The sequence below is a fragment of the Camelina sativa genome, chromosome 5 (assembly GCF_000633955.1).
Source record: "Camelina sativa cultivar DH55 chromosome 5, Cs, whole genome shotgun sequence".
Taxonomy (NCBI): Eukaryota; Viridiplantae; Streptophyta; class Magnoliopsida; order Brassicales; family Brassicaceae; genus Camelina; species Camelina sativa.
Genome location: NC_025689.1, coordinates 25,462,435 through 25,473,662, shown reverse-complemented (window position 1 = coordinate 25,473,662; position 11,228 = coordinate 25,462,435). Strand labels below are relative to the sequence as shown.

Here is an 11,228-nt window from a genome sequence, read left to right as displayed (position 1 = left end):
ATCGGGATTCCGCGTACTCTTCGGGAACAGCTTTAACCAATCCCACGGAAAGAGCGCTTCCCCGGACTCGTCTCGACTTTGAGGCGGTCCACGTTACCCCGCCCGGGATCAGAACGTTACCCGTTTTCGCGCCGTCAGAGAGCAACGGAGCTCTGAGCTCGTCAGTTTTAAATGGTAACGCAAGCTCGCGACGTGACGAGCATCCCTCATCCGGGGACGTCGGGTCAGCAGGGCAGGTCCTCCGCACCTCGGGGGCTCTGGAGGGCTCCTCGGTGAGACTGGATCCAGTCCCGACAGGAGAACTCAGAAATGGGGCGTCACGAGGAATAACGACCGAGGATCTCGGTCTTCCCGGACCTCCGAGTAGCGGCGCATTCAGCGCGCAGTTCCTAACCGAGTACATGAATAAGGCAAGCGCCGAGATGGCCCAAATCCGCTCTAAGGTGCACCTGGCAACAAGCGCAGCCCCAGACATCGATCGCGTGATCGCCGAAACAAGGCGTACCCCGTTCACAGACCGAATCGCGAAGGTTCGCCTTCGTGACGTGGGCAAGCTCCGCCTTCCCGAATACGCGGGCATAACGGACCCGGGAGCGCACCTCCGAGCTTTCAGATTAGCCATAACAAAAGCTTATCTCACCGACGACGAGTGTGAAGCCGGCTACTGCCGTTACTTCGCCGAGAACCTGGTGGGACCGGCGTTGGAATGGTTCGCCTCTTTGGAATCTAACTCCATTGACAGCTTCGATCAGCTCGCCTCGGCATTTTTGAAGCAGTATTCAGTCTTTTTCCAAGCTAAGGTGACCGAATCAGACCTTTGGCTTCTCGTCCAAGAAAAAGACGAACCGCTCCGCGATTACATCAATCGCTTCAAGTCAACCAAAGCCAGGATAACCAACCTAAACGACGAGGTTGCCCTGGCAGCCCTTCGGCATGGCTTATGGTACACCTCGAAATTCCGCGAAGAGCTCACTGTTCGACAACCCCCGTCGCTCGACGACGCACTCCATAGGTCGATTAATTTCGCCCGAGCAGAAGAGGAGCGGGCCGCTCTGGCCGAGATCCATAAGTCATCAAAAGCACCGTACAATCCTCCCAAAAAGACTCTCCGGAAGGAGCCGTTTGAGTCTGGTTTGCATGCTTTTGCGGTTGACTCCGCACCCAAAGCAAAAAACCCGAACTTCGATCCCGAGAAATTCTGCAAGTATCACAAAATACGCCGACACTCGACTAAAGAGTGCAGAACCGTGGGACGTCTCCTCGCGCGGAAGCACGAAGCGGGNTGGAATAACGACCGAGGATCTCGGTCTTCCGGACCTCCGAGTAGCGGCGCATTCAGCACGCAGTTCCTAACCGAGTACATGAATAAGGCAAGCGCCGAGATGGCCCAAATCCGCTCTAAGGTGCCCCTGGCAACAAGCACAGCCCCAGACATCGATCGCGTGATCGCCGAAACAAGGCGTACCCCGTTCACAGACCGAATCGCGAAGGTTCACCTTCGTGACGTGGGCAAGCTCCGCCTTCCCGAATACGCGGGCATAACGGACCCGGGAGCGGACCTCCGAGCTTTCAGATTAGCCATAACAAAAGCTTATCTCACCAACGACGAGTGTGAAGCCGGCTACTGCCGTTACTTCGCCGAGAACCTGGTNTGTGGGGTACGACGTCTCGTCGACTTCGTGTTCGTCGATCGTCCCGCCCCCTTCAACACTATCCTCGGCAGACCTTGGTTGTATGGGATGAAGGCGGTCCCGTCAACGTACCACCAATGTGAGAAGTTCCCGTCACGGGGCGGAATTGCCACCATCTACGGTAGCCAACGAACCTCAAGACAGTGTTACAGAAGCGGCTACGATCTGATCAAAAAATCCGACCAATAGCAATTAATGATCGCTGACGAGCTGGAATCAAGACAGCTCGTTAAGCGCACAGATCCCGCCTCGCGCGGACCCGTAATGACCAAGGTCGATCAGGTCCCAATCATGGAAGGGCACCCGGAACGATGCGTTGGAATCGGGGCCGATCTCAAACCTAGTACAAGGAACGACCTGATCCAGTTTCTGGGTCGGAATCACAACACCTTCGCCTGGTCCTCATCGGACATGAAAGGAATCGACATTAGCGTGACTTCTCACCAGCTCAACGTCGACCCCACCTACAAACCCATAAAACAGAAGCGTCGTAAGCTCGGCCTCGAAAGGGCGAAAGCAGTGAACGACGAGGTGGATCGACTATTGAAAATAGGGTCTATCCGCGAGGTCCAGTACGCCGAGTGGCTAGCCAACCCCGTAGTGGTCAAAAAGAAAAACGGGAAATGGCGGATCTGCATTGACTTCAAAGATCTCAACAAAGCCTGTCCGAAGGACAATTATCCGCTTCCTCATATCGATCGACTGGTCGAGGCAACCGCCGGACACGAGACTCTCTCCTTTATGGACGCCTTCTCGGGGTATAATCAAATTTTGATGGACCCCGCCGACCAGGAAAAGACCGCGTTCATCACGGACCGAGGCACCTATTGCTACAAAGTAATGCCTTTCGGACTTAAAAACGCAGGAGCAACCTACCTGAGGTTAGTCAACAAGATGTTCGCCGAGCATCTTGGAAAAACCATGGAAGTTTACATCGACGATATGGTCGTCAAGTTAACGCGCGAGCAGGATCATATTCCTCAGCTCGAAGAATGCTTCAAAATACTAAACCTGTATGGAATGAAGCTCAACCCGACCAAGTGCACGTTCGGTGTCGCGTCGGGAGAATTCCTTGGGTATCTGGTCACAGAACGTGGGATCGAAGCGAATCCAAAACAAATTGCGACCTTCCTCGAAATGCCTTCGCCAAGGACAACTCGGGAGGTCCAGAGGTTAACAGGGCGGATAGCCGCCCTGAACAGATTCATTGCGCGATCTACAGACCGTTGCCTCCCATTCTACCAGTTGCTTAAGGGCAATCGGAAATTCGAGTGGGACGACAAGTGTGAAGAGGCATTCCAAGAATTAAAAAAGTACCTCACTGAACCCCCTGTCCTGTCGAAGCCTGCGGATGGGGAACACCTCTTCCTCTATATCGCCGTATCCGACTCCGCGGTAAGCGGGGTATTGGTACGAGAGCACGAGGGGGAACAGAAACCCGTCTATTACGCCAGCAAGACCCTTGTTAACGCTGAAATGCGATACCACGCTATGGAAAAGCTGGCACTAGCAGTCGTGATGTCGGCTCGCAAACTGCGCCCTTATTTCCAGTCGCACACGATCGTAGTGATGACGTCCCAACCCATTCGGACCATCCTTCACAGTCCTAGCCAGTCCGGCAGGTTAGCCAAATGGGCCATAGAACTCAGCGAATACGATATCGAATACCGGCCACGCACCTGCGCCAAGGCGCAAGTCCTCGCCGATTTCGTCATCGAACTCGCCACGACCAACGAAAATACCGGGAACGCCTTCGAGAGATGGTCGCTATATGCGGACGGAGCATCGTCCAGACAGGGGTGCGGAATCGGAATCCGACTCATATCCCCGACCAACGAAATAATGGAACAGTCCTTCCGACTCGGGTTCGTAGCCTCGAACAACGAGGCTGAGTACGAGGCCCTAATAGCCGGACTCCGGCTGGCATTAGGTGTGGGAGTCAAAGAGCTCGCTGCATTCAGCGACTCGCAGCTCGTAACCGGTCAGTTCCATGGAAGCTACGACTCGAATTGTGAGCGGATGGACGCTTATCTCCAAGTCGTTCGATCAATGGTCGAGCAGTTCTCAACGTTCGAACTCACCAAAATTCCCCGGGGAAAGAATTCAGCCGCCGACGCCCTCGCCGTGCTGGCTTCCACCTCCGACCCTTCGGTCAAACGAATCATACCCGTCGAGGGAATAGATCAACCAAGTATCTCTATCCCAGTTAAGGCTCAGAGCATTAACCAGGTCCAGGCCGGATCCGGTCCCCACTCGGGAGAACCTGAACAAGTACCTGATCGGGACGACGAGCTCTTGGACGATCTTATCTCCGAAGACGAGCAAGAAGCGGAACCCGAAACGGACTGGCGAGTCCTAATTCGTGATTATATCACAAGTGGGACCGCACCAAAGGATCGATGGCAAGCGCGTAAGCTCAAAGCTCAGAGCGTGCGGTTCTGTATCATCGGCGAGGAGTTATACAAGCGGTGTATCTCCGGACCATACCTCAGGTGCGTGCACGGGGACGAAACCCTTAGCATCATGAGGGACGTCCACGAGGGTCCCTGCGGAAACCACTCCGGAAGACGATCACTGGCCCTCAGAATCAAACGGCAAGGATACTTTTGGCCAACCATGCTCGCGGACTGCGACCAGCACGCTAGAAAGTGTGATCCCTGCCAACGACACGCACCTCTGATCAATCAGCCCGCTGAGCTAATGAGCTCGGTCTCCGCTCCTTACCCCTTCATGCGGTGGTCGATGGATGCCAGACCCCTCGAACAGTCGGGAAAACAACGCGTTACTAACCTACTGGTTGTGACCGATTACTTTACTAAATGGATCGAGGCCGAATCCTACCAGTCCATCACGGGTGAACACGTAAAGGATTTTCTCTGGAAAAACGTGGTGTGTCGACACGGAATCCCCTACGAGATCGTAACTGATAACGGGACGAACTTGGTGTCCGCTGTGGTTCANTGCTGTGGTCCAAACGTTTTGCGACACATGGGGTATACGACTAACCCCGTCTACCCCCCGGTACCCCCAAGGAAACGGGCAGGCCGAAGCAGCCAACAAATTGATCCTGCACAGCCTCAAGCGCCGTCTGAGCGCCGCGAAGTCAGGCTGGGACGCTCAGCTCCCCGGAGTATTGTGGGCCACCCGAACTACGCCGCGTGGCAGCACGGGTGAGACCGCGTTCTCCTTAGCCTACGGAATTGAGGCCGTAATACCGGCGGAAGCGCTGCGCGATCACCTCGACGTCATCGACGAGAAGAGAGAACAAGCCTACGTGCGAGTTCAAAATTACCAGAATGCCATCGCTCGCTTCTATAACTCGAAGATCCGACCTCGGCGTTTCGCCGTCGGGGACCGAGTACTCCGTCGAATGTTCGATCACAGAAAAGAAAAGAACGCCGGCAAAATGGGAACCAAATGGGAAGGACCTTTCCGTATCACCGAGGTCGTTCGCAATGGCGTATATCGCCTCGTAGACGAGAGCAACGGTAAAGCCGAGCTCCGGCCTTGGAACGTCATGAACCTCAAAAAATACTTCTAAGAGGTATCCATAATAATCGAACTACGACCTGGCTTGATCCCCTTACGGGGTACGTAGGCAGCTCAATATCCTGAGCGCAGCCACCTTCCCAACTCGATCCGCTCCGCAAAATCTTTCCAAATAAAACGCGAATTTTACCATGACCTGGTGCACCGTTACCAAATATACCAAATCAACAAACAATAACTCTTTCTAACGGCGCGACGAAATTGCCTACAAATAAACGTACCTACGACACCAAACAGCACATGCGAATTTCGCACTGTCTTGCAACCGTTTCAAGCTTTTTCGAACACTTCATCAAAAAAAAAAAAAAAAACAACAAGGTCAACACAGCTCTAGCTAACAGTCCGCACCCCACGACCTCACGTGAAAGCAAATAAGATTTCACTACCCAATTTGGAAAACCTCAAAGGACTTCATCCCCAAATAGCAAATTTTTAGTGAATTCTACGGAGTTCACAAATTAAGTGCCCGGGGAACATTTCCCGCTGTCCGTAAGCCGGCCTAGGAGAGTTCCGTATACCCCGAGTACATATTAGAACTCACGCGTTTCGACCCGAAACAGTTAACAAAGACAATATGAAAAGAACAAGGGTTTAAATGCCTCCCCAGGCAGTTGATTCCAAAAAACGAAAAGAAATAAAGTCTTGGGTTAAAACCCCCCCGGGCAAGTCATAACAAAAGATTTAAAAGCCCTTTCGGGCAAATAACGCAAGTTCAAAACGATAAATAAAATAAAGACGCCATAACTCAAACGTCTTCTTCCCCGGTCCCAGCCTCCGGATCCTTCGCGGCACTCGCGTTGCTCCCATGCTCGTCCAGACCGCGCGGGACCCCGGTTCCGGCGTCAACCTCCATGGGCGCGACCGAGTCTTCCGAGATCTGAGGAAGGTCCAATTTGCTCACCGAAAAGTCCGAAACCGCCAAGGAGTTGGACCTAACCGCAAGGACCGCCCGCTGCGTCTCAAGAACTTGCACCTCCTCCGCAATTGATGTCCTCCCCTCGTCGATCTGCTTGATCAAAAGAAGGTTGGACTCGATCTCTGCGAGATCGCTCTCGACCGCGGTCTGCTCTTTCTTCCTCTCCCACTTGCTCTTCACTGAATCCAGCACCGCCCGGTAGTCTTGGGACATCCGCTCCTTGGCCTCACGAACAGCTCGACGAGTCGCCTCCGCATGTTTCTGGTCGATACCCTCGGCTTTCTCCTTCAGCCATCGGTTCTCCGTTTTCAAGAAATCCCGGTCCGTTGCCGCCATCGTATGAGCATCCTGGGCGGAAGTAAGGTCAGCTTCAACGGAAAGGAGCTTATCCTGAATACTCCTCAAGGACGTTAGCTCGTCCTCTAGGCTCGCAACCTTGCCATCTGCAGCTCCCTCTCTCTCTTAAGCAGCCTTGAGAGCCGTCGTCAGCTCATGAACCACCCGCGTTGTGTTCTCAAGCTCAGCGGCCTGCGGGGTATCCTTAAGCCTCCGCTCATAAAGCGCGATCAGCTTGTTGTCAACAGCAACGGACTGTAAACGGATCAAAAGAAAACAGAAATACACATACTACGCCCAGCAGGGAAAGAAACGAGTAAAGGTAAGAGCAAAGAAGGAACGGTACCTTTGCATGGGCCGCCATCGCCTCGATGTATGCTTCTCTCTCGACGAGATCCTTCACGAGTGGGACCTGGCAGTTAGCCGTCTTTAGGTGACGGAAAAGGGTCACCATTCCCAGGTGGTCCTCTACCGCCGGGGAGTCCCGGGAGTGAGCAAACCTCCAATGAAAAGGGCGGCTCGACGATGACCCGTTTCCAGAGAGAGCCGGCTCTCCAGCTGGAGCCTCCGGGTTACCACCCGCGGGGTAGCCTCCACGGCTTTCGCGGCTCCTCGTCTCAGGGACTCGGGGATTGTCCGTGCGAGCCCTTTTTGGCATCGGAGACGGCTCGCCATGAGTCGACTGCGAACTGACGAGCATGACCTCCTTAGCCGGACCAGAAGGACCGGTTGGGATCACGGGGGCTTGGTTCACCTCCTCGCTAACTACCCGAGACGGTGCGGGCTGAGCGGCTCGAAGAGCATTGGCCAGCGCGGCATCAACATCGCCGGCTCGGACCCTTCAGGGTTGCTGCGATTGCTCGCTGAGTTCACGGAGTGACGGCTTCCTAACCATGGTGCGTAGTGGGGTTGAGGTCGAAGAAGAACTTAATTCTGGTTACGAGCAGCACAAAAATGAACAGGGGGTGAGCGATCCCCTACGTGCATGACTTTTGCGCATAAAGGACTAAGTAAAAAAAAAGAAAAAAAAAAACCATTACCTCTGCGAGCGGGGGAGTTGTCTGCTCTTTCGCTCCTCGCTTGGTTAGCAGGAAGCAGCGGGACCGGAGCTGTAGTGTTTCGGACTAACGGGGCGTTGAGGGCTGCTATGATACGAGCTCGCGTGAATGAGTTCCACCGGACCTCGCCTGCTCGTAGCCTCTCAATTAGTTCTCGGGTCGCCGGTATTTTCGGAGGTTCTTCTGAATCTGCCATGCAACAAAAAAAAGGGGCAAAACAGTTAGTACGACAAATAAACGCCGTAATCTTGGCGGCAACGAATGATAACTAGAAACTAAGGGGTCATTCTGACCAACGCATGCGGCCCATTGGGTGGGGAGACGAGCAAAGTCGTAGTCCCCTACCGCTGCCGGAGTAACCCGGAAGTAAAAATATTTTTCCCGCCACCGCTCGTTCTTCCCCGGAAGCGCCTGAATTATTTCCGGGCTGCGGCGGCGACAGGTGTAGAATGTCCCGGAAAACCCGGAGTTATGTTTGATAAGGTACAACCGGAGGATGTCGTCGACCCCGAGTTCAAATCCAAGTTCGCGACCTCGAACGTATACCCCCATGACGTGCCGAACAAAGTTCGGACACATCTGGGGAAACGCCATTCGAAGGCGTTGGAGGATCCGAAAGATAATCCTCGGGATAGGGAACACGAGCCCACACTTTTCGAAATACACAGTGTACGCGCAGCAGAAACCCGGCGGAACGGTCTCCAGAGAAAACGGATCGTCGGAACGGAGTATCATCTCCACGTTTGGAGGAACTCCGTGCTTCTGACGGAGATCGGCGAGGTGCTTGGCCGATGTAATCGGCGGGATATGGTTTCCCCAGAGTTCAAGTGGAGCCATGATGGTATGAGTTTTTAAAATTGTGAAATCAACTAACCTAAACGAGCGAGATCGGACTGAACGATAAACGCGAAATAGTAGAGCTAGCAAACCTAGAAATCAAAACTTAGAAATAACTGAGCAGAGGAGAGAAGGTTAAGAAAATTACCTTGGAGTAGTGGATGAGTGCGCGGTTATGACGAGACATGTGATTTATGACTTATAGGTCATAATTGACGTCGTTCTTTGTAATCCCACGAATCTCTCTCTCCTCTAATCTAAACCGTTCAAACCTTTCGGCTCCACCGTTGGATCTTAGGAGAGAGGGGTAATCATCACGAAGATCTCGGAAGCCGAGATTCATTGAGCCTTCCCCGAGGAAGATCGCGAAACCGAAACGACATGAAAGATTCTCTGGATATTCGCCTTTCAACCCTCCAAAAATAGGTTAAAAGGCTGGGGGGCAATTGTTGGTGTTGGGTTTCGACGATCATAAGGCCCACCAAATAAGCCCATTAGGGCGTACGCGCAGGCCAGGAAAAGAGGCCCAGTAAGGGCCCATGGAGGAAAACCCGAGCAGGAGGATGAAGTCAACCTGGAGAAGAAATCGGGATTGGGGAGCCGAGATTGCAGCGAGACGTTCAGGAAGGGTTTCGAGGAATTTTAGTTTAAATAGCAGATGAATGTGAAGGACACAACACATGTAATCAAGCTCAGAGCGAATCAATAGAAAAAGTGAATACAAAAGTCCAGTTCGTTGTTTTTCATAGTTCTAAGTCGATTTGTACCGAAAGTCTGCCCAGATCTCATTTTACAAACTTATTCTTCTAATTGTTGTTTCTAGCCCCAACAGTAACCGTTAATGATACGTAAATTTAATACTGTTTTTGTTTTATAGAAGTAAATCCCAAGAGACACACAACTAACACAAGTAAAGTATTTAAAACATCAGATCGAATAATTAAAAAAACTTGTCACACTTCCTACTCACGCAATCTTTCACGCGTCTTTAAACCGCGTTAAAACGTCACTTCACCATCAAACCCTATTTATAACAAACCAATACCTAAACTTCTCACAATTTCTCTACTTTCTCAAAATCTCTCTACCTTCACTTTTAAACAATATGTCAAAGAACGGTTCAAGAAACTGCTTAGGTTCAATGGAAGACATCAAGAAAGTTTTCCAACGCTTCGACAAGAATAACGATGGGAAAATTTCTATTGATGAGCTTAAAGACGTGATCGGAGCTCTCTCCCCCAATGCTTCTCAAGAAGAAACCAAATCTATGATGAAAGAGTTCGATCTTGACGGTAATGGATACATAGATTTGGATGAGTTCGTTGCACTCTTCCAAGTAAAACAAGAAGACGGTGAAGACAACAATAGTGAGATCAGGGATTTGAAAGAAGCTTTTGATTTGTATGATTTGGATCGTAACGGACGGATCTCGGCTAATGAGTTACACTCGGTTATGAAGAATCTTGGTGAGAAGTGTTCGATTCAAGATTGTAAGAGGATGATTAGTAAAGTTGATTCTGATGGTGATGGTTGTGTTGATTTTGATGAGTTTAAGAAGATGATGACTAATGGTGGAGCTTGAAGTTAAATCTTTTTTTTATTTATGTTTGTAAATATGGAATTTCATAATTTCTTTAATCTAATATTTCTTAGGAAGTAGGTTACTCAGAAGTTTTATTTTATCGATTAAATTTAGAAGAATCTCTATGTTGCTTTTTTTTTTTAATAATGGCTCTGACCTAATGTTAGGAAAGTGTTGCTAATTAACAGTAGTTTTTTTCTTTTATTAAAAGAGAGGGTACTATAATATAAGCTTTTATTTGATAATTATTAATGTGGTTGGTTTATAAAGTTGGGTTGATTCATGTGCATCTTGTGTGGATGGGTTTAGATACTTCATGGTAATGGCACCATGTGAACTTAACCGCATCTCCTTATATCTCGCTGGTGCATTAATAGCAGATTATATTATCTTCATGTTATTCGTAAATTCGTAATATACCCTAATAAAAAAAAATTAGTGTTTAATTTTTCAGTTAATATTCGAATGGCATAAGATTAAGATATTTACTTAAGGTAAATAACTAAAGATCTGGTGTCGATTCTGTTCGAGATCCATACCATTTGGTGTCGATTAGTTTTTTAGAAATCCACCATCTATAGATATAATCCATAGGGATATATATATATATATATATATATATATACTAGATGAGGACCCGCCCGATGTGCGGGTTTTAAGTTTTATAAATTAAATTAAATTTTATAAATTTTATTTTTGTTATAATACACTGATTTATATTCATTTACAAATCTTTTATGTATGTTACTATTAAAACTGTATTTTTTACACCTAAATATACTCTGTGTTACAATATATTCTTTATCACCATCTAGAATATCTATATGAATACATTAAGCCAACTATTTTACTTTCATTTCTGCATAGTTTTTTAATTACTAAAATTGTTGGCTCAAAAAACATTTTGAATAAAAAGTATATTATATAATATACTAATCAATGATATATCATCAAAATAATTTATGACCGCCATGGAGAAAACCTCAGCTCCGTCCTCATCCCTTATGGAGAGAACCTTGCGTGCAACCTCCTCCACCATGGAGAGAACCTTGGCTCCGCCTTCCTCCCTTGGGGAGATAACCTTGTGTCCAACTTTCTCCACCATAGAGTGAAACTGGCTGTGTCGTCCTTCTATGTGTAGAGAACATGTTCACGTCTTTTTGCTATCTCAAAATGGCTTGCTCCGACAACCATAGAAAGTAAAAACCTTTTTCTAACATCACAATATGTTTTGATAGTAACTACTGTTAAATTTCCCA

General features: G+C 49.3%; 2 protein-coding genes across 2 annotated transcripts; one reads left to right on the top strand and one right to left on the bottom strand.

The window, feature by feature from the left end:
• Positions 6,619-8,387, bottom strand: LOC109132911 (uncharacterized protein At3g60930, chloroplastic-like). Its single transcript, XM_019245374.1, has 4 exons — positions 7,844-8,387; positions 7,622-7,739; positions 6,839-7,331; positions 6,619-6,747 (listed from the first exon to the last, which is right to left on the bottom strand). Exons 1-4 carry the CDS (start codon positions 8,385-8,387, stop codon positions 6,619-6,621), a joined length of 1,284 nt encoding a protein of 427 aa, XP_019100919.1.
• LOC104787561 (probable calcium-binding protein CML23) lies at positions 9,435-10,240 on the top strand. The gene has a single exon (XM_010513162.1). It carries the CDS (start codon positions 9,493-9,495, stop codon positions 9,967-9,969), a length of 477 nt encoding a protein of 158 aa, XP_010511464.1. The 5' UTR covers positions 9,435-9,492; the 3' UTR covers positions 9,970-10,240.

Excerpts from the sequence above, each read along its gene's own strand:
- LOC109132911 (XM_019245374.1), bottom strand. The coding sequence starts at position 8,387 with ATGGCTCCACTTGAACTCTGGGGAAACCATATCCCGCCGATTACATCG. Across the intron at positions 7,332-7,621 it reads ATAGCAGCCCTCAACGCCCC|GGTCCGAGCCGGCGATGTTG; the intron begins GTTAGTCCGAAA and ends GCAACCCTGAAG. Across the intron at positions 6,748-6,838 it reads CGATGGCGGCCCATGCAAAG|TCCGTTGCTGTTGACAACAA; the intron begins GTACCGTTCCTT and ends ATCCGTTTACAG.
- LOC104787561 (XM_010513162.1), top strand. The coding sequence starts at position 9,493 with ATGTCAAAGAACGGTTCAAGAAACTGCTTAGGTTCAATGGAAGACATC.